Raw genomic sequence first — 27,530 nt, forward strand, 5'->3', positions numbered from 1 at the left:
GATTTTGAAGCTGCCTGTGTAACAAGCCTTCCTGCACTGCTAGCAGTGTTGAAAGAAAACAGTGGTGTGGAGCCAATGATTTGATTCTCATTTTTCAGATTGCCTGATCTCCTGTGTGTGTTGCAAAGGCTTCCCTCCTCTGCTGCCTTCCATGCAGTCACCTGCCGGGTGTTTCCTAAATGACTCTTCAGAAGACTGCAGGTGCTGCTTGTCTCTGGCAGTCCAGTAAACAATTGGTGTGTAATTTGATAAAAATTCATGTTGCTTCAGTACAGGGGCCTTTAAAGTTGTTGCAGATGTTCAGTTGGTGACAGGCAAGTTTTGAGAGCAGTGTGTAGTGGCCTGGGGCTGGAAACTACTATGTTCATCCCTACCAGCAATGGGATCTTCATGAACTAAATTAAGAAGTCCTACTTTAGGTCAAGCCTTTTGCTTGTTTTCTCAAGAAGTGTTATGTCCACACTGTACAATTAAATCCACAGTAGTTTGCTGGTAACAGGCTCTACTTGGGGGTAGGCTTAGTGGTTAATCTTAGTTTGTGCTGCTAGTCGTGAATGTGTTGAATATTGGATGGTTGGCAGAGTCAGATATGCTAGTTGCATGAACAAAAGAATTGTAATACATTATCAGTTGACTGCCTGCAGGTAGTGCTGCATGCAATGCAAAGCTGTCTTAATTTCATCTTGGCTTCTGTCAAGTCCTTTAAAGCATTTATTTCAGTTTCGGGGAGCATTTTAGCACCTCCTTGCCTTCCCCTGTTCTGTTCTTCCTGCAGCTGAAGTTAATCGTCAACCTGACCTTTTGCAAAATGGTGTTTTGCACTCCCAGAACAGCCTCATGAACAAGCTTTTGGACTCTTTTGCACTGAATATAAGAAACAAAGATCCTGCTCACTGTCCTTCCCTCACTTCGACCAATCCCAATGGGGAACTACGTGTTCCTGATTCACTGAAGGTTTTTGAGTGTTAGTTTAATACAGGCCATGTTGACCAATTTTTTTTAATCTCCTGGTGCAATTCCTAAGCAACTCTAGATATTTACTCCTTTGTAGTTCTTTGAATGCTTTGAGATGACAAATGATATCATGATATTAAGAAAATGCAGAATGATTTTAAAAAGCAAAATGGCTAAAAAAACCTAAAAGCATCAAAAAGCACTAGTTATGTGGCAGAGCGGTGACTGACTCTGACTCTGTTCTATAGTAGGGTGTTGGGAGCCACATACTGCTCTGACATCTACTACTTGATCAGGCAGAAGCATAGACTTTGTCCTAGAAGGACATAGTTCTTTAACGCAGGAGTCTCCATAACCTCCTGTCTCAAACAGATTTTGAACTTTTTGTTTGGAAGAGCCACAAACTATATGTGCTTGCCATGTAGGACTAGCCAGGAGCTGTCACAGGCAGAAGTTCTGTGCCAATCAGTGCAGAAGATTTATTCTCCTAGTTTTGCAGCTGCATCCCTCAAGGGTTGTTTTTGAAACCCTCTGTATTGTCTAGCTCATTGTTCAACTCTTCCGGGTAGTAGAATTTCAGTTCTCAGGAGTCCTAAGTTTCTAGTAGTTTTTCTTCTGCCCTATTCTGCCATCTTCCTTCCCCATAAAATCTAGTGTGGTTGGAAACCTCCAGTTTTAGAAGTGGAGCAACGTGTGCCACTTCAAATGTCACAGTGTGAACTAAATCTGAGCTTCCATGGGATTCTCTGCTCTTGCTGCTTCATCGTCTCTCCTCCTCCTTTTTAGACGGCTTGTGTGCAATGCAATATGATCGATGTAACAGAAGAGTTTCAAGGGAAGTGAACTTTGTATGTGGAACATATTTTCCCGAGAGTAGTATGTGATGCCCCTGGTAATGTGTTGATACTGAAATGATGTTAAAAATATCTTAGCTTCAGATCTTCTGGGTCTTTGAATTTCTGAACCTTTGTCATCTAACTCTGTGTATCCATGCTATATTTGGACAGCTGACTTGCTATTTTAGACACCTCATTTGGATTTAAATAAAAACAGCTTGTGTTGAGATGATTGCTATGCTACTGTTTTAGCTGAAGTGAATTTGGGTGTGTAATCAGACCTTTGAGTTAAAAAAATAAAATAAATTGGGGGATGCTGTCTTGGGCTGGCTGCTGCCAAGCCTGCTGCCAGCTGTGCTCCCTCCTGTCCCACCTCCATGAACCTGTCCCACAGCCACTTCTACACCAAGGCAGCTCTTGAGCTGCTCCAGGTTACAGCCAGCCATAGCATCAGTTGGCACTGTTTTGTTTTCTCTTAGTGCCCAGGACTGGAGCTGGTGGTGGCCAGGAGCTGCTTCATGTGGTAAGGAAGTTTCCCCTTAATCTCCAGTAAGAGTCCTGCAGTGGTCCCAGTCACAAACCGATGCTAGCTGGTGTAGGTTTCGAAATCACAACCTCACCATTGGAGAAAAGGACCTAATTGCTTTCAGGTTTAGAAACCAGGCATGGAAATATGGTACACCATGTCCTGCTTCACACAGACTTCAGGTGCTGAGGCCAGGTCATTCAAAAGACCTGTGAGGAGCCTCAGCTGAATGAAGCAAGGTTGTATCTTTTCACAGTATCAGGCACTTCGATTTAGCTTTAAGTGGTGATGGAGCATCCTCTGAGTGTGTACTGGGGTTTGGAGAGCTCTGCAGTGCCTTGTTACCTGTTGCTGCAGTAGACTCCTTTCCCTGTGGTTTGCTGTTAACCTGTAGTTTTTCTTCTTCCTCTGAGCATTGATGCTACAAGTTTCCATGACAACTTCCAAGCTGACACATAGGTGCTGTCCCTTCAAAACAAAAATACTAACATGGGTATTGTAGGACACTGGCAGTCAGAGTCGGTGACCTGGAGGGATGTCCCAGGGAGCGGATTAATTTTTAACTCCAGAACAGATTCAGGCAGCTGACTTGCTGGGACCACTCTCCAGTGCAGTTCAAAAAAACCTTGGTATGTGTGAGACTAAAATCCTAACTGTTAGACTTGGACATAAGTCAGATATCTAGTTCATCTCTCCTCCATCATGATATTTGCCCACTGGCACAGAAGAGAAAAGACAAGTGTGACATGTTTTCTGTGTGTAATACCTTGGCTTGACTAAAAAGGAGACTGTAGAATGGTAATACATCCAAAAGGCATTATTTATTATTTTTCCCCTCACGCTTGCTTTCTTAGTCCCACTGAGAAAACTCACCATCCCCATTATGAGACAGCCTTTATAAAATTGCAGGTAATTTTTTTCTTTTCTTTGTTTGCAAATGGAGGAGGAGAGCCTGGGAGCAGTGGTTTAAATGAGATCAGTTACACAAGATGTATGAGGAAAGTGCTTGGACATGTGAGATGGAGAAATAGCCCAGAATGAATAGCGGTAGCAGGTCTCTGCAGGTCAAAGCCTGGCTTCCCTGCCCTCCTGGTGGTCACCACTGCTAGCCAAGTCCTTGCTTAACTCAAATGGCAGAAGCAACTTCCATAATAGGTAGTTCACTTCTGACTCTTAGTTGGATAAACTTCTCAACCATCGTATAGCGGTTCAGGTAAATGTATATCATCTCTAGCATTGCGCTTTCCTCCATTTTTTTTTTGTGGTGCCTTGTATTCCTGTTTTTATAAGCAGTTACCAAGGGAAGGTAGGTGTGTGCTGCTTTTTCTTCTCCATCCTTATGTGCTTATTCCCAGAGCTCTTGTTTTGGAGGATAAAATCTGGAATGCATCTCGAATAGAAACCGATGTTCTCCTCGCCTCAGTGATTGCGTTGGAGGTAGAGGCTGTGGGATCACACTAGCACCCTTGAGCAAATTTTATTCTTTTATTGGTCAGACATTGCAGTTATATGAGACAGCACTGACCAAGCGTGAACTTCAAACTGTTAAAGTTGGTATTGGCAAGCTTTATACTGGATCAGGTGTCATCTTCCAGAGCCAGGGTGCACTCTGTATTGCTGGGTAGCTGAGCAGAAAGGCAGTTGTAAAACCATGGCTTATCCAGGCGAAAGGTGTGCTCCTAAGTCCATGTGTCACTGGGTGTTGAAGATCAAGGAACTGTGATCTGAAGTTCAGCCTTGGGCGATATGAGTCATAGTGACAAGGTCTCCTGTCCTTCCTGGTGTTCCAAGTGCTGGCTGAACCTGCAAGGTCCACTGAGTAGTCAGCTCCTCTGAAAGCTGGTAAGGGAGCCTGTGCAAAAGGTGTGTGCTGGCATATCTGAGATTGAACAACCAATGACTGCATGTAGATGTGTTCAGCCTTTAAAACTATGGTTCCCTTCTGTGTTTAAGCTTGTCCCCCAGCTTCTGTTAGTGGGTTCGGAGCAGGAGGCAGTTTGTTCGTAATTATCTCCTGTGACAACATTGCCTTCTTGAAGTGTGGCAGTAGCAAAACCAAATGCTGCTATTTGCAGGCAGAATTACCTTCTTTTATTTCTCCTAAAGTAAAATATCAAGACTCCTGCCCCATGCAGAAAAGAGACCATATGGGAATAGGAAAGGAAGAGATGTGCTGGCAGTAAGCATGTATGTGTTGTCTTTTCCCCTTTGCAGGATAAAACATTTGGGGAGGGTGATGTTACAAGCAAACCTGAGCAGCTAATTAGTGAATTGAAGCTCTGCTTTTAAATTTGCAGATAGTGACCAGGGATTTATGTAATTACTGCGTACTTCCAGTACTGGTTTTGTTTGGATACACACTAACCAGGGTTAGTCGTCCCTATATCGGTCTCAGCAGCTCCTGTTATTTGTCACTAAACTTCAGAAGTGATTGCTACTTATTTACTTGCCACAATACTTGGCACTGGTGGCTAGTTGAAATCATCAAAATAAATTGCTCAGGTTTTGATCTCTTGTCAGAAGGTAGTTGTTGAAGAGGAAAATTGGTCCTGTGTCTCCCTTTTGCTTTATGGAGTTGAAAGGTTAAACCCAGAGAGTTAGTGTGAGTTTAGCATGCCCCTGCCCAAGGATGCTTACACCTAGCTGCTGCATTGTTTGCTAAAGCAAGGATCCAGCTTCCTGTCACAGACATATCTCCCAACCTCAGCAGTTAATTTAAAAAAAACAAAAACCACAAAGATTTTGCTTGAAATGACAAGCTTGTGCTAAGAAATTAGGCAAATGGTTTGAAGCAATAAGCTACCAAGGCTTAATGAGTTAATGCTCAGCAGCTAGGCAGAAATGTCTGTCCTTCTCTCCTAGTCTGCCCAGTTTCAGGTGAGAGCTCTGATGGCTACCTTATTCCATCTGAGGTGAGGTGACTCAGCTGAGGAGGGGAACATGCTCCTGTTGGTGCTTGTTCTGTATGTGAAATCAAAATTTCTGTACCCCTCCTGCTGTGTTGGTATGAGAGCATCATCAGACCTGGTGAAGTATCAGATGTTCTCCAGATTGCAGCTGGTGCCTTTTAACTGGTAGATCTGCTGTGGAGCTCAGGCATTGATTCAGTGCTGACACCAAGAGAGCATCTGAATAGTGGAGGAAATAAATGGGTGCCAGAGTATTCTGCCACTTTTTTTTGCAGTCGGTGCACTAACCAATGTAACTGACTCCTGGTGGGTGGGTGTTGGTCATCCCTTTTTGCCTGGATAAAATGTGTGTGCAGTGATGAGAGTCTTTGGTTTGCCTTATTTAACATACATTAATGTGAATTTATTTTTTAAGAAGGCAACACAAAACTTGCCTTGCATTTGAGGTGTTTGGAGGGTGTTGAGCCCAGCATGGCATACAGGAGTGCAGGACTAGCTGAGAGCATCTCTGGGGAACTGATATTTCTTGTTCTTGGGCCTATTATCAAGGTGCATGGCTAGAACATAAAACTAGTCATGTTAATACTGACTTTTGTAGTGGTAAATATAGCAACTGAGCTGTAAGTACCTATTTTAAAAGTGCTTCTCCAATATTGAGTTCCCTCACTGCTGAGTGAGGGGGCTGACCTTTGGCTGATGAACACATATATAACGGATGAGAGGAGGAATGACTGAACTGTCATGTGTTCATCAACAGCCATTCTGGCTTCCTCTGGTTGGGTTTCTTCTGGGTTTTGACAGTCTTTTGTGTGATGACAGACCTGCTAAGTATTTATTGTTGATGCTGGCTTTCTGCCTACTACTTGGCTTGCTTATCCTAGCAACTGAGGCAGGTGGGTCTGGCACATGAAGCTGAAAATAGTTGTGCTGCCTTTAAAAATCAAGAGATCTGAAAATAGGTTAAATGTAGTCCCCCTGCAGAGAAAGTTTTATGCCTTGCTTTGGGAAGAATTTGTGTGATTATATCCTTCAGGAAGGATCACAACATGCAAAATCTACTCATTTACAACTCTTATGATTTACCAGAGTTGACTAACACAAACATTGCTGCTGCCAGGTAGCATTGGATCATCTTGTCAGTCTGGGTTCTTCAGATACTGTTTAATACAGAACAGAGCGGTGTGGCTCAATGATATGTTGAAACGTAATGCATCAGTTTAAACACCACGTGTCAGAGATTAAATTGTCCTAATGCATGTTGAAATGGAAGTATCATTATACACTTGGAGCTCTGCAGCAAGAGAACTCCAGTTAAAATACTCAAACTGCTGCTCATGCGTGAGTACTTACTGGAATGTGAATGCTGCTGCCTGATTCTAGATGTTAAGAGGCTATCTATACAGTACTTATTTTAACAAATAATTTTAGAAAGCTGTATAAAAATTGATGTCTATCTGTATACCCCGGTGAGATGTGGGAGGCAATGAAAACACTTCCACAATCTGGAAATGGGCTGTGGGAGGCTTCAGGTTTTCCATTCCAGTGGAGTTCTGACTCCAGAAGTTGGGTCTAAAAGCCTAGCTGGCTGGCTGTCTTCCTCTCTTACTGAAACACACAATCAAGAAGGCAATAAATACTCAGGTACTTTGGTTTGATTCCGGATCCTGTCCTTGGATTATAGATTTCTGTCTAATTTAGTAAAGCAGGCTGTAAGCCAAGGTGTAGGTTGGGATGAAATGCTGACAAAGCACAGTGGATTTTGGGCTGGGGATCAACAAGGAAAAGCAACGAATGCAGCAGTAGTGGAGAGGTGGATTCTGAAAGTGAGGTGTAAAAGAGGCTTTGTCCTTGATACTGCGTTCACATGGTGCTTCCCAAAACGCACAGTGTGTAATTAGTGCAGGACTCGGAATGATGTACCAATGCAAATATGTTCTTGACCACTGAAATGCAGATGAGACTTTTCCCTGTTCAGCAGAAGGAAATGTTAGCTGAGTTACTGTGAGACCGAGCAAGTCTGAAATTGGAGTTCAGTCTTGTGGCCTCCCTGTTAGCATGCTTAGGGCATTATCCATCCTGTAGCATTTTAATATTAGTGTATTCAATGGCAACTGCATTTTGTAGTTTTGAGCTTGTTGATAACACTTAATGAAATAGCCTGCAAGTAGTCTTGAGTTCACTGGAACAGCTTGATGAAGGACCATTTTTGGAAGGACATCGCTTGGTTAACTGACTGGTCATCACTGGAGAGTCATCAAGTGATACCTCCCCTTACCAGTAGTGACTTCTGGTGCCCACAACTCTGCATGAACTAATGTAGAATATGTAATGATGCTCCAGCCGCATCTTTTGTTGCCAACACTAGCTCTTTGCCAGCAGGTGCTTTAGCAGGAGCTGGAGTATGAGCAGTGCTTCGACTTTATCCATGTTCTTATCAACATTTTGTGTTACCTGCATGGACCTGGGGGCTATTAAGTGTGGCGACAGCCATTTCTTTTCCTTTTTTTTCCAAGGCAAGTGCTTGCTGCAGTGAATTTGGCACCGATTCCCCTGCCAGCTAAGACTTCTCATTGTACGGTACCTTGCTTAAAATGTTCCAGGCCAAACAGGATTTCCACAGATATTTGGGAGTATCTTGGGTGAAAAGCATACAGGATGAGACAGAACCAGTGTCATGTGCTTCTTCCTGTGTCTTCTGTCTTCTCTAGTACATAGACTAGATGTGGGTAGGAAATGATGCATGATGCAGACAGAGGAAGAGGAGAGGGAGACTTAGTGATGGAGTCAGAATGTCTGCACCCTTTTTGATGTGTCTGCTGACTTAGAGCACAGTCGTGGATGGATCACCTGGTTGCTGTGTTTCAGATCTGTCAACTGGATTTTGTGAACATGCCAAGGGGGTTAACTCTGTGTTTGGAAGTGCCTCAGCATCCTCTGCTGAAAACCTCAGTCCAGAGGATTGGGATACTGTGCATTTGTGTTTGTCATGTTATTTCTGACTAAGTATTGTCTGGGGTCACTAAATTCAGCATCTTTCTCTCTCCCCTTAGCTGAAGCTTGAAGATCGCTCTGTGGTCCCTCGAGATGTGGTCAGACATATGAGCTCCAGCGTAAGTGCTTTTTTCTTTGTCCCTTTTTGGTTGTGATGCTGCTGCATGGATTTCTAAGACTTGCCAAATTGCCTGAATGGAACTGAACAGTAATGCTTTGAGCATGTTCTATTTTTAGTGTGTTTGATAGAGACCTAGCTGCATCCTTTGAAAATGAAATGCTGATAAGGCTGCCTCTCTACTGTTGCATATCTGCCAAGGTCTCCTGAGCAAGCAAGCCTGATAAATTCAGGTAATGAGACAAGATGCTTGTCTATCCTGCCATCCTTTAAGTTTTAAATCAATCAATTCTGAGATGTGGGGAGTGTGGACCTGCTCCCCCAGACCTAACGGGGAGGCTGGAGTGGAGGCAGATCGCATTACTGCTGTGTGCCTTTTGGTGCGCTATGGTAGAGAATTTGGAGGAAATAGTCGCAATCTACAGTAAGCACCATCTTGTCCAATTTCTCCAGAAATACAGCAAATCCCAGCGCTGCTGAAGCATCTGACACAGCTTGGTTGACAAAGTAAGCTGGTTCTTAATCAGAGGCCTATAATCGTGACCTTTACTCTTTCTGGATACTATTTTAAGTCCTAGTCATTCCGTTAGTTGTACAGCATTTGTGCTTATCAGAGGTGTGTGGATTTGTTTTTTGTGTCGGAAATACCAAGAACATTGTTCAGTATTGATTATCAGATGTGATGTGGTCTCTTTAGGAGCTTAGCTAGGTTGGTAATTTCTTGCTGTTGCTCACACCTAACCTATAACCCTGAGCCATATGGCCTGCCATGTGCACGCCTGTATCTTCTCTTGACTTGCTTCCAGCAATGTGGCTACCAAGGTTGTGATGAAGCAGGCAGCTGGCCACTAACTGCTGCAGTTGTACCACATGGTGTGCAGCCTGGTGCAGGGATGGGGAAGGCCATTCTCTGATCTGGGTGTTTTGTTTTTTCAAATAAAGCCTTTTTTGTCAATTAAAAAGAAAAAGTAAACCCACCCCTTTTTCACAGAACGTTCCAAGGAGGGGAAAAAAAGGGAGGAAAAACTTGAAGGGTAATTTGAAAAATGCTGAAACAAAATATTTCCTTAAGAAACTTACTTGCTGTTTGAAATGGAAATTTGGAGTCAAGTATCTTACTAAAACTGCAGCTTTATGAAAGTGTCTCAATCCAAAACAATGAACAGCTAGCAAATTGAAATAGCAGCTGTTCATGCCATTGTACCTGGCACAGCTGGACTCTGTAGTGTATCCTTCTTGCTCAGAGGGATGCTTTGAGTCCTGTCTCTCAACTGTTTGTCCTCCAATGCTTCCTAGTCATTTTAAGCTTTCAGGACAGCAAGTTGTTCTCCTCGTGGCAAACACGGTTGTGCTGCTTTTGTTTGCAATTTCCATACTGAAATTCCATTCCATATCTATATAAGATGTCCGTGCCCATGGCAGGGGGGGGTTGGAACTAGATGATCTTTAAGGTCCCTTCCAACCCAAACCATTCTGTGATTCTACCTGAGCAGAAATTGGCTTCTCTGGCTTGCTGCATGTATATCGGTAGATATATGACCCAGCAGTTGTTTTGCATGCTCGTTTATTGTCTGTTTGCATATTTAAACACTGGCTTTTGCTTGACCATTTGTACTACTGGCTGATAATTTTTTTAATTGATGGAATGGTGAGGGTATAACTCAATTTCTTCTCTCTATTCAAAAGCATAGCAAATCTGAAGATGACTTATACTTTACCTTACCCTCAACTATGTTTTAAATGTCAGTGGTAAATGAAACAATAAACCCCTTCTATCCCAAAGAAAATCTTCACTTGTTAATTAGATATATTCCAAAAATTACAAGAGCACTTAAAATAGAAAATCTGCAAGTGTCGGCCTGCCAGATTCAGGAAGTGGGATGGTTGCCCTGCACCAGTTGGCCTGGCAAATATGCACAGTGTGGAACTTATTCTGTATTCACCACACTCTCTTAGGGCTTGTTTTTAACCTTGAGCGGGAAGGACTCGAAATCCTCTGTTCCTCAAGAGAAGAGAGCTGACTCAAATTCATGTGCTTCTCATTGAGCACTGAGTGTGGGGAAAGACTGCTTCAGGGGGTAATGCATAAAATGAGATAACTTTCTCTGAATGCATTTGGGCCTGTAAGTCTAATCCAGCTGGATGAGAAGTGGTGAAAGTGGCAGAGTTCACTTTTCCAGGTGATATGCTAATTTGGGGAAAAGATTAGAAGTAGGTCTGTAATCTGTCAGACACCTGGATTTTGTTGCTTCAAAGGGTGCTGGGCTATGCTGTCCCTTTCAAAAAAAGGAATAAGAGGGTAGTATGAAGATCCCCTTATTAGAAAAGAGAGTGTTGAGGGAAAGAGTAGAAGGAAGGGAGGTAGAAGATACAGGATTGCAGCCTATGCTTGCTGAGCTGCTGTTCTCTCCGACGGGAGTGTGCTGGTCTGCCTTAAAGCCTTCTCTCTGATGGGGAAGGAAGAGTCACTTCTCCATCCATTCAATGCTTAAATATTCAATATATCCAGCATGGTGCATGCTGGCAGGGTACCTGAAGAAGCAGGAAGAAAGTCTAGGGAGTGCACTTAATTCTGGTGTGAGTGGGGCTTGAACCCATCAACTCTCCTAACAAAGATCAGTCACCTCCCTTTTCCAGTTCTGCTGTTAGGGTTGATGAAAACTGATTTTTGTAACTGAACTGTGAAATGTCTGCTCACTTCATTTGGCCCCTCCTTTAATGGGAGCATCTAGTGAACAGGACAGGACAGTTGTATTCAGGCAGACTGGTGGGGAGCCATGCTCTGGCTGTAGACCTTCACTGGAATACAAGAGACAAGTTGGCAACTTCTCGCTCTGGGACTGCATTGCTGAGCACTGCTGTGATCTCATGGAGTGATTCAGCAGAACCCCTCAGCCTGCAAATCTGCTGCCCCTGTTGCAGGCCAATGTTTCATGTGACAGTGAAATAAATAAACTCATAATAAACAAAGGTTCGGTGGCAGGTGAGGGAGGAGAGCTGTGACTCAACAGCCCTGTAGCTTCTGGGGCTGCTCACAGCATTGAGCTCTGCTTTCTTAACCACAGACAGTGCTCTGTGCTTGCTCAAGCATTTTGCAACTGGAAGGAGAAGACCTGAACTAAACCTGGTGCTCTTTGCCCATGAGTAATAGCACCCAACTGTGTTAGATGGGAGGCAGGCTTGTAGGGTGGTGCAGGCACCTTCTCCATAGGGAAACTGTCACTTAGAGAGTGGGCAGAGGGTGTTGCTGTGTGTCAGTCATCCCAGTCCTGGTTTTATTTATTACTTGTTATTCTTTCACCATCAATAAAAGAAGGGTTTTAGGCCCAGAGACAAGATGATCCACAGAAACCACAGGTGTTGGATTGTATCATGTCTCAGAGCTGCTGTTGGCTGCTGACAAAGGAAAAATTAATTCTGAAATGCTCAGTGTAGGGCAAGGAATTTGTCTCTTGAGGTTTTTTTGGTTCTGGCTACTAACCAATCTAAAACACAGGGCCTGAACTGCAAAGCATGGGCAGAAGGTGGACTGGGCATACTTAATTTACCTTAATCTGGAGGAAAAGCAGGGTAGGTGGCTGTGCTCTAGCCTGCAGAAGCTGTGGGTTTGTTGAGCAGGTGCCACTTCTGAGCAGGCCTTGCTCATCCTACGGCTCCAATCATGCTGGCAGCAGCTGTTGTGAATCTGACGTAGTTCTGGCAAACCCTTTTCAGGTGAGAGTTACGGTACAGCTCTGCTGGGCTCTTTCTTGGCAGCCTGTGCAAGCTTCAAGCTATGCCAGGCTTTGCTGTCTGTCATGATGGAGTTATAGCTGGGAAAGGCTCCCTTTGCTTCCCAGCCTTTCTAGAAAGAAAAGGGAGTGATATGTGGAGCAGCTGGAGGGAATGAACCCCTACTGCTTTGGGCTCCGCCAGCCTGGCTCTCCCAGCCATCCTGGCCATGCTGGTACAGCTAGGCATGGGCAATGTGTGGGGCAGGACACACTCTCTGCATCGCTGCCTCCTCGGGAGCCATGGAGCTGCAGAGCACAGGATTTGTGTGATGTGAGGAAGAGGACTTGCAGGAGGCAGGTGGAAAGCAAGCCAGCCAAATGGGCTGAGCAATCTGTCCAGGAATTATCCTGGACTGCGGGTGTCTGTAGGGTGTCTTTGCTCTGACTACCAGTCCTCATGATGAGACTGGATGAGTTGAGCACCGGCAAACTCCTGGACTCCCAAAAGGGCTGCCCAGGGCTCTGAGTGAAAGCCTTGAATAAATATTTAATGTGGTCAAAAGAACAGCATGTCTATAAGTGGACTGAGCAAACAAATCCACTTCTCACAGGGTATAAGCCCTTTGAGTGTTATGCTCAAGTCCTGTTGGAGAAGAGACCTTGATGTTTGAGATAAGGACAACTTCAGAAGTTACTGATACCAGGGCATTTGTCATGCTGGCCCTCAGTCAGCTTTTATAATGGACTTGTGGTCTTTATTAAAGAAGAGTATCGATTGTCCCAGCTGTCAGGAGGCCAGGGCAGCTGCTGCATTTGACAGTGTTTGGGTTAGCAGCCCTTCCTTGCAGGCCTCCACCATATGTGTGAGCAACACATATGTGCATATTGTGTGCTCCCTGCCAAACTATCCCCAGAAGGCTCTTGACAGCATGCATTATTTTCTTGGGGACAAAAAAGATTAAAACTTTGCTAAAAAGTGAGGGAGATAATGACAACCATCTCGTAATTGGACCAACTGTAAATTATCTGGCTTGAAACCTTGAAATCTGGCTAAAGGTGCCAGTTTGTTGTTTTGGGTTTTTTGTGGGTTTTTTTGGTGGTTTTTTTTTTTTGTAGTATGGCAGCAAGTGAAGACCATTTATAATGTCCTGCAAAATCAAGCTTTACATGAGAAGTCACAGATAGCTTTAAAGAATTTCTCTTTTGTTTTAGGGTTCATGATCTACCCCTACCTTTGCTGACTCAGGGCAGTAACTGCAGGATGGTCCTATGGAGTTGCAGAGATCTGTTCAGTTGAATAGACCAAGGAGCCAGGCAGACTTTAAAGCAAATAAATACTAATCACCTGACATAGTGTTGGCTTATTTGACCACATGCAGGAGTCTCTGGGCTGCTGCTTTAGCAGCCATTGCCAGTTTTAACTGGGAAGCAAACACTACAGGTGTTTAATAGTGATCTCACCTTCTGAGTTGTCTTAGGGTCATGTGAAATGCCCCTTCAGAACTAGGGCCTGAGGGGTAAGAGGGGTTTAGTCTTTAAAGTTTACTTGTCTCTGCACTTCCAGTTTGTACACAGAGCATGTATGTAGGACCTTTCCTAGGTGATAAACCCTTTTTCTCTTTTGTGTTTTCAGGACAGCCAGTGTGGAACTGTAATTGATGTCAACATAGAGTGTGCTGTGAAGCTGGTAGGAACCAACTGCATCCTCTACCCTGTCAACAGCAAAGACCTGCAACATATCTGGGTGAGAATGCAGCCAAAATACATGTGGGAGCCAGGGCTTGGTGGTTTGGAGGGATGCTTCTGTATTTCAAGTAACACATGCAAGGGAAGCATCCATATTGTGCAAGATGCATCTGCAGTTTGGTTTTATTTTAAACTTTCTGCAAGCATCCTCCCTGGAAGAAGATGATGCAGCATCACCTCATCTCCCCATCTGTTCTGTGTTTCTGATCACATTGCTGAGACCAAATTGACTTGAAGGGCTAGGTTGACATTAAATTGAGTGAGAACTTCTGCATCGAGATGGGCTGGTGTGACAACCCAATTGGGGCATCCCCATGGCAGTGGCAAAGAGCTTTCAAGCTGCAATATCGTTACTATTTAAAGAGGCTATAAAAATGCTGAGATGAGTCGAGCATCTTTCTGTTGAGCTGGAACAGTCTGAAAGGTATCTGGTTCTCACTCTTGAGTGGGTGGGTGATTTCCAGAGACCAGGTGGGATAGGATTTCATCATTATTTTTTCTCAGAGGAAAAGATAATTTGGGAGTGAAGAGCAGGAGTGTCACAACCCATCTCAAGAAACAGCCTGTGGAAAGGCAGTGGGATACAAGCTTCTCTGGCATGGAAGATGAGTCTCAGTGATAAAAAATAATTGTTAATATTAACTGAAGGCAAGTGTGAGTATGCCTCTACTTTGCAGAGCACTTCTTGAACAGAACAGGACACTTGACTTAAGTTTAAGATCCGAGTAAAAAAAAAAAATCCCAGAGAAAGCCCGAGTTGTTTAACTGGAGAATCCAGGCTATGAGCTGACAGTCAGGCAAACTCTTTGATGTACCTTGATTCCAGTTTACAGCAAGATCTGCAGTTGCTGTCATAAGTCCCTCTGAGATTGCTATCTAGTCTGTATTGTGTGGGTACTTACTTAATGGTTCAAAGTACAAGGGTTGATATTTATATGGTTTTGTTTCCTGTTTTCTTCATAGCCTTTCATGTATGGTGACTACATAGCCTATGACTGCTGGCTGGGCAAGGTCTATGATTTGAAGAACCAGGTCATCCTCAAGCTTTCCAATGGAGCCAGGTACTACTTTCTGTTGAACGCTGTCCCCCTTGGCTTTCACAATCCTGATCTATTTTAGGAGAACTAGGCTGGGCTTCATTCACATACTGATAAGTTATCTGCTTGCCTTATCTTCAGATGTAGACTAAGAATACATCTTTCTCTGAAAACATTGAGATTCATTGTTCACCCTCTGGAAAAGCTGTTAGCTGGAAGGTGGCAATTTTTTTCAATCCCAGCAGATCAGTGCTCCAGAACTAAAGCACATTGGTCTCTAAACTGTGCTTCTTTTCTGGAAAAGTAGCTATTTAAAATGGATTGCTATTCTAGACCTTTTCTCGGTAAGAGAGCATAACTTCACTGAGATGCAGGGAGGATTCTTACCTTAAAAGAAGGTCTGTGAAAGTGTAGAAACTCGCAGGCTAGTGTTTTTTATCAAAGATAAAAAAGCAACCCAAGATTGAACAGCTTTGCTTTTACACTGCTATTTGCAACTGTATTAGGAATGTTTTTTCAATGAAGGCATAATCCCAAGTCATCTCTCTAGAGAGATTTAACCAGAGATACTGAAAGAAATATCTGCTTAACTTATTTCTGCAAAGCCAGCAGAAGGATCTGAATTCTGTTCCTTGTGCATGTCAGACTAACTTGTGAGCTAAACCCCTATGAATTCACTACGTTCACTCTTACTGAGGCCTGTCTTGTCCAACAAACTTTTTTTATTGATGCAAGGGAAGGAAGGAACCAGTGGAGGGCCAAGAGGCTTATGGGCCTGGCAGCTGGGGAATAACCCATCTGTCTTGTAAATTGAGTGTTGACATTGATGTTTAAAAAAAAAAAAAAAACCCAAACCCACAATCCTGCAGCCAGCTCTGAGTCTTTCTAAGAGAAGCGAGTAATGTGAGAGCTAAAACAGATGATTGGTGGATGCGTCTGTGATTTTGATTGTTTCAGCGTTGGTTAACTCAGGCTGGAAGACTATTATGCCTATGTTAAACTGGAAGTGAAAAATAGCTACGCTTCTCTATCTGTATTGCCTGCAGTTACTGGTGCAATATAAAACCTTGCTTGGTATCTGTTACCAGCTCATGCATAACTATGTAAAATGAGGTAACTGTTTTCAAAATCTCTTCCTAATGAATCATTTGAAATCTCACCAGAACTCACTCTGGAAATGAAGCTCTTGCTGAAGCAAGTATACACAAATTGCCTTTAGGTTCCAGCATCAGTGTGAATAACAAATGGGACCTTTGCAGCAGGCAGATCTTGTCTAGCACCCTGCATATTACTTAATTTTTTTTTTTTACATGCTGAATGGAACCTTTAGAGACCAGGTGGTGCTTTTATAGCTTGTCTTATGACCAGTTTTGCTCTGGACCATAAAGGCTCAGTGATGTACTGCTGGGCATATGGACAGACCCCCTCAGGCAGTGTCAGTTAATTTGGTGCTGTTTGCTCTTGAGGTGGATGGCTCTGGAAATGCAGCTGTTTCTTGTCTGTTTTCCAGGTGTTCTATGAGCACAGAAGACGGAGCCAAGCTGTATGACGTTTGTCCTCACGTCAGTGACTCGGTGAGCTTATGGTTCTCCTGAGAGTGTTTTTGATCAACTTCATCTTGTAAGCTTTTTGTGGAGGAGGGAGGGAGAAGGAAAAACTATAGGCACTTACTAACCCTAAAAATTAAAAGATGCATCACAGCTGAAAAACTCTTCACTAGATCTTCACTTGAAGTAAGTGTAACAGGATGTAGCTTAAAGGTAGTATAAATGAGCAGGTTTTGAGGAGGTATTACAACTAATATATCCAACTGCTTTCTTTGCAAACAACTTGCATAACAGTCAGATGGCTGATGTCAAGGCAGTTCACTGTCTGCTCATTATATCTGTACATGCTTGAAAACGCTCCTACTCCATTTAATGCTTTCAAAATTGTTCCCCTTCTGGAAAAGGGCATATTGTTTAAAAGGTGTTCCGCTAGAAGCGTGTTGCCAGATCATGTAAAATACCGTCTCTCTTGTTGTTGTAGTCCATTGCATTCTCTGAATGGAGACCTGCCACCATACTGGCATTTTTCAAATCACGTGGTGAGGAGGGGTTTGCTAGCTTTTGGCTAAAACATAGAGTTCCCTGTGTGATGATGGAATCTAACCTCTCTCACCTTCAAAGGCTGACGATGTCTTGCTTGTTCTTCCAAACAGCATCAGTAGGGCCTCGCTGCACTCCTGGCAGCGGTACTGGGAGTTGTCTGAGAATGGCGTCTAATTCTTAAGAACTAGCAATGTAGTCAGCTCTTGTCCTTCCCAGCCTTCAAAGCAAAGGCCCCTTTGATCTAAAACTGCACTTCTGTTCAAATTTGATGCCTGTTTCTTGAAAAGTAAATGGAATATCAGTTTAATAGGATGTGCTGCTGTGGTTTTCTTGTTCTGTACAGAAAAGGAGTGGTCTGTTGCTAGATATTCTCCAGTATCTTAGTCTCTCCTACTTTGGGTTGTGCAGTATGTTTTCCACTTGCTAAATGAATGTTGTAGAAGCATCCAGCTTCTGGTTACCCAGTTTTGAGATACCTTGTTTTGAGTCAGGCTGCCTTTAAAGTGTACATAGTCCTCTGGAGACTTGCGGCTTGGTCTGAAACGTGAATTGTCTCCACTGTTACTCTTGATCCCTTACTCAGAATTGCCATGTGTTAGATACTTACCTGACTTAGATCTTGTCGCACTGCTCTTATTGTTTCTGACAAATTACAAGACTTGATACAGTTTTATGCTTGGTATTTTATCTAGCGTAAACTGCTCTGTCCGCCCCCACATTCTGAATCTTCAGCTCATCAAGTCACTCTAAATATCAGTGGGAAAGGAGAGCAATTGTTGTGTTTACAGTCCTGTTTTGTTTTCAAAGAACTGTCATATTAAGTAATCCACCTAAGACAGGAATAATACTTAGAAACTTAATTTGATGAGCAGAGGAGTGAAGGCAGGCATCCTCTGGCTCTGAAAGCTGTAGGTGCTTGAATTAGAGCATGGAAAAGAGATGGGTGTCCTTGTCCAGGACTCAGCCCACCTTGGCTACTTTGTTACTGAGAACATTTGTGTGGAAACATGCATCTTGCTTCTTGCAAGTACCTTTGCTTCTCCCCCACTGAGTCAGTCCTGTTCATATGTGTGACAGAGCAGGTTGCTATAGGAACTGCTGGGCAGACTTCAGGAGAGGAATGAGCTTCAGGAGATGGGCACCTTACAGACTTTACCTTTATGGTTAATCTTACTGATCACGAATGAGAGAAGAGAAACGCCAGAATCTTAAATCTGAAGAGTCCTTTATGCTGTTTTTTTCCCCCACAGGGTCTCTTCTTTGATGATTCATATGGCTTTTATCCTGGGCAAGTCCTCATCGGGCCTTCTAAAGTCTTCTCCAGTGTGCAGTGGCTCTCAGGTGTGAAGCCTGTTCTGAGCACGAAGAGCAAGTTCAGAGTGGTGGTGGAAGAGGTAAGGACTGACAAGCTGACACATGGCCACCTTCTGCACAGAACAGTCCCTGGCTGGCATTCTGGAACAGAGTCAGCTTGCCATGGTAACCTTCCAAGAGCAAATGCACTGTGGTTCTGTTCTTCTGAGGTGACAAATTTCTCATTGTGGACTGACAGGACTTTTGAGTGTCATTTGGCTTTACCTCCCGAGGGTCCCTGCCGGCACCCTGTAAGGTGATCGCATGCCAGTACACTTAGAAGCTAGTACGGCTGATCATTAGGGTAGTAGAAGCACCTCTTCTATGGAAACTTAATGTTGCATGCTATCCAAAAAGGGAGAAATGTTGCTGACTCTTTGCTGAAAGAAGGAGCAGCTCCAAGTCCATTAGCATGTCTCTTTGTGATGTTGGACTGCTGATTTGTATGTACTATAGCTTCCTTCGCAAGCCAGACATAGTCTTTCTTGAAGTTAAAAACTGTAGAAGCTCTTGGTGTTGCCAAGAGCCATGCTATGGGAGCACTGTAGTTGGTCCTGGATGTGGTGAAACTGCACTTGGCCACCTTAATTGATAAAAGCAGGTTTGCCACTTTCCTGTGTGTAAACGTTCAGATCCTAGACACTGGTCTAGGAAAGCCTCTGAAAAATTAAATTGCTTTCCCTCTCTTACATTGTAGGTACAGGTGGTAGAACTAAAGGTTACTTGGATCACTAAAAGCTTCTGTCCTGGAGGTACTGACAGTGTGAGCCCTCCTCCCTCTGTAATCAGCCAGGAGAACCTGTCCAGGTGAGATTAGCTGAAAACCCCTTTTCACTCCCAGCACCCAGGGCCTGCACAGACTATGGGTGATATGCCTACCAAATTATTAGAGACAACACTGCTGTTTCCAGTGGGTTTTTTGCCTTGTTGTATGCCTGTATGTTCCAGAGCTTCAAAAATGTGAGAGAATAGCTTCCAAATGAGTTTAGCAGACACTTGAGTTACCAATACAGGGGCTAGAATCCCAGCAATCCTCTCCAAGTACTCTCCAGATGACAAATCCATAGAGGAAAGTGGTGTCTGGCAACAGCTCACTTCTTCCCGTGTCCTTCCACTTGTGTCTGAAGCAGGCTGCATCTTCTAACTGTGTGTGCAGTAGGCAGCTGAGGTGTCCTGCTCTGGACCCAGCCTGGTGCTGAGGAAGCATCTGGTGCCCTCTGCAGGCTGCAGCTGCAAAAGTGGGCTGGACAAAACTCAGAAAGAAAAGTCAGATGAGTAATAGCACAATGCAGTGTAGTTCCTGCCTGGAGCTCATAAGGAAGCTGGAGGAGAGGAGCTCTCCGATGACAGCAGAAAAAAACCAATGCCAACTTCAAATGTCTCTTGGCAGCTGTCCCTGGGAGGGGGAGCTAGAGGGAGAGGAGTGACTGGTGTTCTAGCCAAACCCTTGGTATCCCCACCCAGTCCCTGGTGAGACTCCCACTCCTCCTTTAGAATTGTGTGCCTGGAAAAGATTTGGTGTGGCGTTAGCTTCTGCCACCCCAGAAGATGTGCAGTTGGCATGAGTTCATGCCAGCCTTGTGAAGACCCTGGTCACTGCTAGGTTCTGTTACTGCTTTTGCACTTTGCTCATGGCTGTCCTCCGGTTCCACCAGGGTAAAGCGTCTGGGGTGCTTTGACCATGCCCAAAGGCAGCTTGGGGAAAGGTGCCTCTATGTGTTCCCGGACAAAGTGGAACCTGCAAAAATCACCTGTGAATGTCCTGAGAGGAACTGTGTCCTGGGTGAAGGATCAGTTGCCAAAAAGGTGAGTTGAGGGGTTGAGGGAGGCATTGACTTCTCTAAGCATTTCTGGTCGCTGTGGCTTTTAAAGCAGAAATCTTCCTGGTAGTCATGTGGTCTGAAATGTGAGTCTTGAAGTGGTGGTTGTGAAGAGTAATGGCTTGTTCTTGCCAGCAGCGAAGTCACCTTGTACAGCAGTCTGACTGCACTGGGTGAAGCATGCAGCTACTGCCATGAGAGAACATGAACAGGACCTTGAATGTAGAGGTGTCACCTTGCAGGGGTCAGGCTGTGTCATAGCTGGTGTGCTCTGACAGCTGGGACTGTTAGACACATGTCATTTTCATTAGCATGACCTCAGGTTTCTCATAGAGCTGAACTGTTCAGTTAAATCCTTGCTACAGTGAGACAAGAAAGAAGTCTTTGCTTCCTAGGCCAAATAAGTCATGCTATGGTTTCTACATGCTGGCTGTAGAGCAGCAGCGTTCCTAGAATAACAGGATATCATCAGTGTGGATGGTGACCTCCCTGCATAGCTGTGTCTGTTACATAGATTAACTTCTGCAGCTTCTCGTAACCTTTCATAACAAAAAGTTCAGAACATGCTTAAAATAGCCTTAAGGAGCAAAGCTCACTTTCCTTGGACTGCTCCTGAGTAGAGCAGTGGTGAGATGCTGGTTTGCAGAATATTCTGGTGCAGGTGAAAAGCGCAGAGGCCTGTGGGGTGCTGTTTTCCTCTGTGTACAAAGCTAGCCATTCCCCAGGTTGGCTGGCAGCTTGCTGAGTGTGCAGGCGTATTGTCTGACCCAGGTCTGCTTTCTGTAGGTGAGGCGGCTGCTGAAGAAGCAGATAGTGAAGATCATGTCATGTTCCCCTGAGTCTCAGGGTACCAGTGAAGCCCCTGATAAAGAGTCTGCTGCAGCTGCTGACCAAAAATCAGAAGAGCTTAAGCCTGGATCAAAGTGTGAGCTGGATGACTCTTCCAACAGCGCACCGAGTCCTGGGGAGAGAAAGGAAGAGCAGCCTGAAGAAACGGGGAAGGAGAAAGGGGGAGCAGCAGCACGACAGCAGCAGCCTCCCTTTCTGCTGAAAGACGAAGGGTCATCCGACTACCGGCTTCAGTCCGTGGAGCAAGATGCTGATGATGAGGCAGCTGATGACACTGATGACACTAGCTCTGTCACCTCTTCTGCTAGCTCCACTGCCTCATCTCAGAGTGGCAGTGGCACTGGCCGCAAGAAGAGCATCCCCCTTTCCATCAAAAACTTGAAGCGGAAGCACAAGAAGAAGAAGACGAAGATTTCACGAGAGTTTAAGCCAGGAGACAGGTGAGTTGGATTTCCAAACCCAGGTATACTTGCCAAAATCTCCCTTATCGAAGTTCAGATGTAAACCACCTCCTCAGCTTGGGTGAAGGATGGTGGTGTGCCTCATTTTAGGACACTGCTTGGTAGTAACCACAGCGATTATCTTGTCATGACTGTGCAGTGGCCTGTGTGAAATCAGTTTGGTCTCAGTCCAGCTTCTGATGAAACTGGGGCCACGTGATGTGACACTGATGCTATTCTATTTCAGCTATGCCTCAGGGCATCGACAGAGTATCTGTGCTGTGCTAGACTCTATGCAGAGAAAGAGACAGGTGAATAAAGATCATACAGCTTAAATATGACACTAATTGGTTACCCCATTGGCAGCTTCTGCAGAGAAGCTGAGGATAGACCATGCTAGCAGGAATGGACAGCTTATCCTCAGAGAGCTGTCTCCAGATCAGCACGGAGGTCTGTGCTGGCAGGGGTTCACGCTGCAGTGGTCTCTGTTATCCTTACTCTGCTCTGGAGAGAGATCTGCAACTTTTGCCAGCAGTATACTTTATATTGGCTTTTAAATTAACAAAGTGCACTCCCTGAGAGCTGTGGAGGAATTGATTTCAGTAGCTTGGGGGAGGCAGCATTGCATGTATCTGCCCATTTCTAGATAAAACTGGATCTCGGCAGCTTTTACCTTTTACCTAACTTGAGAATGTTTAAAGTGTTTTCAGGGGATGCAAAGGTATCGGACAGCTGGCTAGCCTGTCTTGCTGGCTTCCCTGGGCTACTTAGCTGTATGCAGATCCTGCATCAGAAATGAACTATTGCAGATATGTGAGAATCCTCCCAGAAAAGTGACATTATCATCATTCAAGGGATCCAGTAGTTGAAGGTCATGAACTTCATTCGCATTTTGTTTGGATATTTTAGCTTTGCCTGTGTGCAAGGATAGTTGTTGCTTTAGTCCTTGTGGGTTTTGGATAAATTGGGTTTGAAGGTCACAAACATGAGCAGAGCAGTATTTGAGTGGAAGGAAAAAACGGGGGAGTGCATGATAGAGTGCCCAGGAACTGATTCTCAGTTCACTTTTCACTTCTTGCTCTCCTGCTGAGTGCCTCTACTTCACTAAAAATTTTGCTAAGGAGAGCTTAGCTAGTACACCTGGTAGCTTTCTGCAGCGTACAGGCAGTGGGGAGAAATCCCTGTGACAACACTGAGAGATTCCTGTGCTGGATCTGGGCAGCTCTGTACAAGGAAATGCAGAGATCAGATGTTGGAACACTTTGCAGAGATGACCACGTCACAGAGAATAAGAAATACAGGATTTTAAGCACACTTTATGAAACCCCAGCTGATACTTTAAAGGGCATATGTGGCAGCTGGTCACAGCTCAGTATGAGGGGTCTTCACTGTTTGAATATTCAGATGAAGCTGGTGAGACCATCAGTAGGTGTGCTGCCAAGCACTGCTGAGAAATGCAGAGCGGATGGGCTTGCTGCAGTTAGTCACCAGATCTGATGTGTCAGCTCATGGGCATCTCTGACTGCAGGGGGCCAACTCAGCATGTGGTTTTACCATCATTTAGTGACCTGCTGCAGCTCTCTGGGCAGCACATAGACCTCTGGCTATTTTTTAGTGAGCATATACAGGGATTTTTATTAATGTCAAGTTGTGATTTTTGTTTGTGAAGCTGCATAAACTGTGCTGCAGACAGGACTCTATCATTTCCTTGGGTGGCCTGCCTTTCCACTCTCCCATCCTCAGCTGCATATGCCCCCACTTCCCCCAAGGAACCATCTGTTGGCATGCCACCCACCACACTTGACCTGTTACAGAGTTCCTTCTCTGATAATTTCTGCTGTTGAGTGCTGGCCCTACTAAAAACTTCATATTATTTCTACTTAAAAATATTTCTCTGACATTCATAAAAACAGTGCTGGAGGAAAACAGTTGTATTTGTCTATTGTATCTTCTTTATGGTTTGACTTGAAACTAACATAAATGCAGCACTTGTGTTAAGTCTGGAAGGCCTGGCCAGCAAAACAAAGACAAAATTTAAAATCAGCATGGGATTCAATTTGTTCTGTGCTGTAGCAGACATGAAAATGGTGGAGGGCTCATTAGAAGAGCCTGTCCAGCTAGACTGCAGCTCTGTTCCTCCTGCCCCCAAGCAACTTGCCTCTTCAAGCAACTCTGTCAAGCTCCACAGCAGAGTACCAGCATGTGGTCCATTGTTGCATGTTTGGGTTTCATTTCTGAGCTGCAGAGACACACATGTATGTGTTTGAACAGCTGGGAAGGAGACTTGTCTCCTTTAAACAAAATCCTTTTGCTTTACCCACATTCAATGTGTTGCCTCTTTTTTTTTTTTTTTTCTTCTTCTTCTTTCTGGAAGGGCTGAGATGGATGCTGCTTTATCTTTCCTTTCCAGTCCCATGCTCCTAGCTTCAAAGACTCCTCAGAGCTGCCAGGCTAGAAGGTGCTTCAGTGGAGAAGATCTTAAGTTTCAAAGTATTTGAAGTTCCTGTCGTGCCTCTGCCAGGGGTAGAAAGTGGGTGCTGGTAGATGTTAATTTGCTCCAGTAGGAATAAAAGTGAGCTCAGCATCAGCTCCCTGGAAAGTAAGTCCTCCTGCAATATAGACTTGTAGCAATGTAACATCTGCAGTGATTGAGAACCCGTCAAAGCAAAGCCTGCTGTGTAGCTGCTTCCACTGGGACTAGATGGGGTTTCCTGACTTGCTTCCCAGCCTGCTGATATGTGTACCTTTTGTGTTGCTGAGATCCATCTCGATTCCTGATGTTTGCAGCATCATGTTCTGGTTGTGCTCATGCATGTTCCCTCTGGTAACTCGTTTTGCCTTTCTGTGTTCCCAGGGTTGCTGTAGAAGTGGTGACTACCATGACTTCAGCTGATGTGATGTGGCAGGATGGCACTGTGGAGACAAACATTCGCTCCAATGAGTTGATTCCAGTCCATCATCTGGACAACAACGAGTTCTGCCCTGGGGATTTTGTGGTGGACAAAAGAGGTATTGGGTGTCAAAACAATGCTCTCCTCAGGGAACAAACATGCTCTTAATTGCAAAGTATTCTTCAATCTGGATCTCCTAATGTACATTGTAGCCCTTTTTATGGTAGCTGTTAAGTAATACTCGCTTGAGGTAGGCACAAGAGCCTAACAAGAGACAGTGATTCAGCTGACTTAACATGAATGCCAGCAGAGAACCATTCTTTACATACCAAAGTTGAACTATGACAACAGGCAAAGTGTGGAAGGAATAAATGCCAAGGAGCAAAGCAAGGATTCTCAGTATTTCTGTAGACTAGAGGTGGCCCACCTTCTCCTTGAAAGTGCAATGAGAAAGAGCTCTGAGCTCTCTTGCAGAATGAGGGGGGAAGTTAACAGCTCACCTCAGGTTGCTTTCTCTGTATCGCTTGTCTATCATGACCCTCCATTTATTTTCTTGGAGGGTTTTGGGATCCAGAGGCATCTTCTTGCATCCCTTTTCTTCACCAAACCAATTGGTGACGCTAGTGAGGGTCACAGTACAAGTTCAAGGAGACCTAGAGCTTTTGGATATGAAATATTGATGGCACACCATCTGGCTCTCAGGTCCTCTTCTTTTCTAGGAGGGGTAGACCCTCAGCAGTGGGGAGCACAAGGTATTGTCAGGTTGGGAAGAGGGAAAGCTGGCTTAGCAAAAAAAACACAGTTTTGCATGGCCATTTCTGATGAGTAATAGTCTGACTGGTCTTGTGGCTTAGGCATAGTTTGCAGAAACTAAAGTTATCCATCAGCTCCAGCTCTACCGTTCTAGTTTGGCCTCTGGGAATCTGTATTCCTCTGTCAAACATACTCTCCAAGCAGTCTGGGAAGCCCGCAGTTCCTTGCATCCCCCTGCTAAGGATGCCAGGAGGTTGATCCTTGTCAGTCAAATAAATTTGAAAGATATCTGGATACCAGTGTGCTGGATAACAGCCCAGGTCTAGAGAGGTGGTCCAGGCCCAGTTTTGATGCCATTGGATCCCCGATGCATGTATACGCACATGTATGCCTGCCTGCATCCTGCCTGCCTTCTGCCTTTGTTATCCAGTCCATTTTTCCAGAGGAGCAAAACTGTTGTGGGTGGCACATTTCTAGATGAAGAGCTTGGCAGCCAGGGCTGCTCTCAGGGAGCTCTTGACCAGCCTGTCCAGAAACCCTTGGACCCTTGGACAGTCTTGGTGCAGAGCTAATTTGGAGAGCAGAGCACTAAGGTGACAACGTGTTTTCTCTTGGCAATAGAGCTTGAAAGTGGTCCCAAAGTGAATGTGTTCGCCCAGTCCAATGCAACATAATCTTACTTTATCATCACTCCATGCCCCATTAAAATGCCATTCATTAGCTGAGTACAATTTTGACCGTGTAGGAAGAACTGATTTTCCTCAAGCCATTCACAAATGGAAGGTTTCAGCTGTGAGAGCTCGGGAGCTGACAGCCTCAGTTGCTGTGCAAAGTCTGTGCTCCCCCACTTAACTTGTTTATTTTCTCCCCTACCATTGTGACCCAAAAGCTCAGAGCTCCCAGGATCCGGGGTTATATGGAGTTGTGCAGTCTGGTGACCATATTGGCCGTACCTGTGTGGTGAAGTGGTTCAAGTTGAAATCCAGTGGAGATGATGTGGAGGTAAGTGCAGGAGCCAGTGCCTGTTGGAACCAGCTAAGGGAAAACAGCCACAAAACAGCACAAGCTTCACACAAACACAGATAAGCCTGGGAGTCAGCTCTGCAGTGGTGTTTGTCCTTGGGGATGGGAACAGCAATGTGCTTTTGGGCCTGGGAGGCTTAGCCTAGAGGTGGTGTCACTTCATATTTGTAGATGCCCGCAAGGCAGCGAAGACCAAGCGGAGGTTTTACATCCCATAGTCAACATCAGGCTCTGGTAAGGATGAAGGTTTTTGCTGAAGTTGTCACAGACAGTTGATTTCTTGAGTTGACTATAAGAATTTTTACTTCCCATGTCTTTGCTAGTTCATGGAAAGAGAATCAATCTATTGCATGTTGTCCTGCTTGCCTCTGCCAGGCACTATTGCCTATAGTCAGCCTAAGACCTTTTTCTTGGGGCTTATAGGAATGCTGTATTATGCAGAGTCTTGATAGACCACAGTCTAGTTGGAGATGAGAGGGGGACTCAAACCACACAAATCTGGTGTACTGCTTTCTGCCTTAGGGTGGGAGACCACATTGTCCTAACTGAGCAGGGCCCTTTACATCCAGAAGCAGAACATCAGTCTGGCCTGGGATTGTGCTCTGCTTTACCTATTTCTCATTATTTGTGGTCTCCTAGCTCTCTTCCTCCAGGAGAAATCAAAGGAAAGATGTCTCCTGTTAACTGACAAGTTTTTTGTCAGACACTTCCTATTGCCTTGGATTGTTTCAAAAATAAACTCTAACCCTTTGGGCCCCAGTGAACCGCTTTGAGAAATCTGGTTGCCCAGAAGGGAATAGAATGTTGCTCTTGCATGTCTCGTGATCATAGTGACATGGAACCTGAAGTAAAGGTGAGGGTGAGCAGATGAGACAGAATATCTCCTTCCTTTCATTGTTGTGCTTTCATTGATGTGCTACAGGATGAGGTGACAAGAAGGGCCATTGGCAGCTCCTTGCAGGCTGTTGGAGCAACTAAAAATTGACAAAATATAACACAAAGTACTTTCAAGTGTTGAAGACGTGCTCTGAAGGTCAGTGCAGCATCCTGGGGCTGACATGTTTGCATTCTGTCTCCGATGCAGCTGATCGGGGAGGAGGAGGATGTGAGTGTGTATGATATTGCTGATCATCCAGACTTTCGCTTCCGCACTACTGACATTGTGATTCGCATTGGCAACTCAGACGGAGCCACAGCTAAGGAAGATGAGGTAGGTTCTGGGCACAGTTATGTGACCACATTGTCACCAGGTATTAGTGGAGACACTTGAAAGAGTCAAAAGCAGGGCCTTAGGCCCCACACAGGCATCCTAAACTCCCTAGCTTGCTAGTTTTGTATCAGTGTCCCCTGCTGTCATGAGTAATATATCAAATCTCTAAGTCTGGTGGAGGTATAAGCTTGAAATCCTTTGACCTTGGTGACAGATTCTATAGCAGAGCAAGAACAAAGTTGAGACAAGAATTGAATATATGCCTGAGGGT

General features: G+C 44.6%; 1 protein-coding gene across 1 annotated transcript in view; it reads left to right on the forward strand.

Annotated features, from left to right (window-relative positions):
- UBE2O (ubiquitin conjugating enzyme E2 O) overlaps positions 1-27,530 on the forward strand; it is a 67,562-nt gene that overhangs the window by 27,060 nt on the left and 12,972 nt on the right. Inside the window, 11 exon segments of the mRNA XM_030013009.1 lie at positions 8,276-8,335; positions 13,681-13,791; positions 14,757-14,854; positions 16,341-16,404; positions 18,171-18,314; positions 18,971-19,080; positions 19,929-20,079; positions 20,880-21,382; positions 24,237-24,391; positions 25,916-26,028; positions 27,134-27,259. Coding sequence (XP_029868869.1) covers positions 8,276-8,335; positions 13,681-13,791; positions 14,757-14,854; positions 16,341-16,404; positions 18,171-18,314; positions 18,971-19,080; positions 19,929-20,079; positions 20,880-21,382; positions 24,237-24,391; positions 25,916-26,028; positions 27,134-27,259 — 1,635 coding nt within the window.

Source organism: Aquila chrysaetos, chromosome 5 (genome assembly GCF_900496995.4).
Source record: "Aquila chrysaetos chrysaetos chromosome 5, bAquChr1.4, whole genome shotgun sequence".
NCBI lineage: Eukaryota > Metazoa > Chordata > Aves > Accipitriformes > Accipitridae > Aquila > Aquila chrysaetos.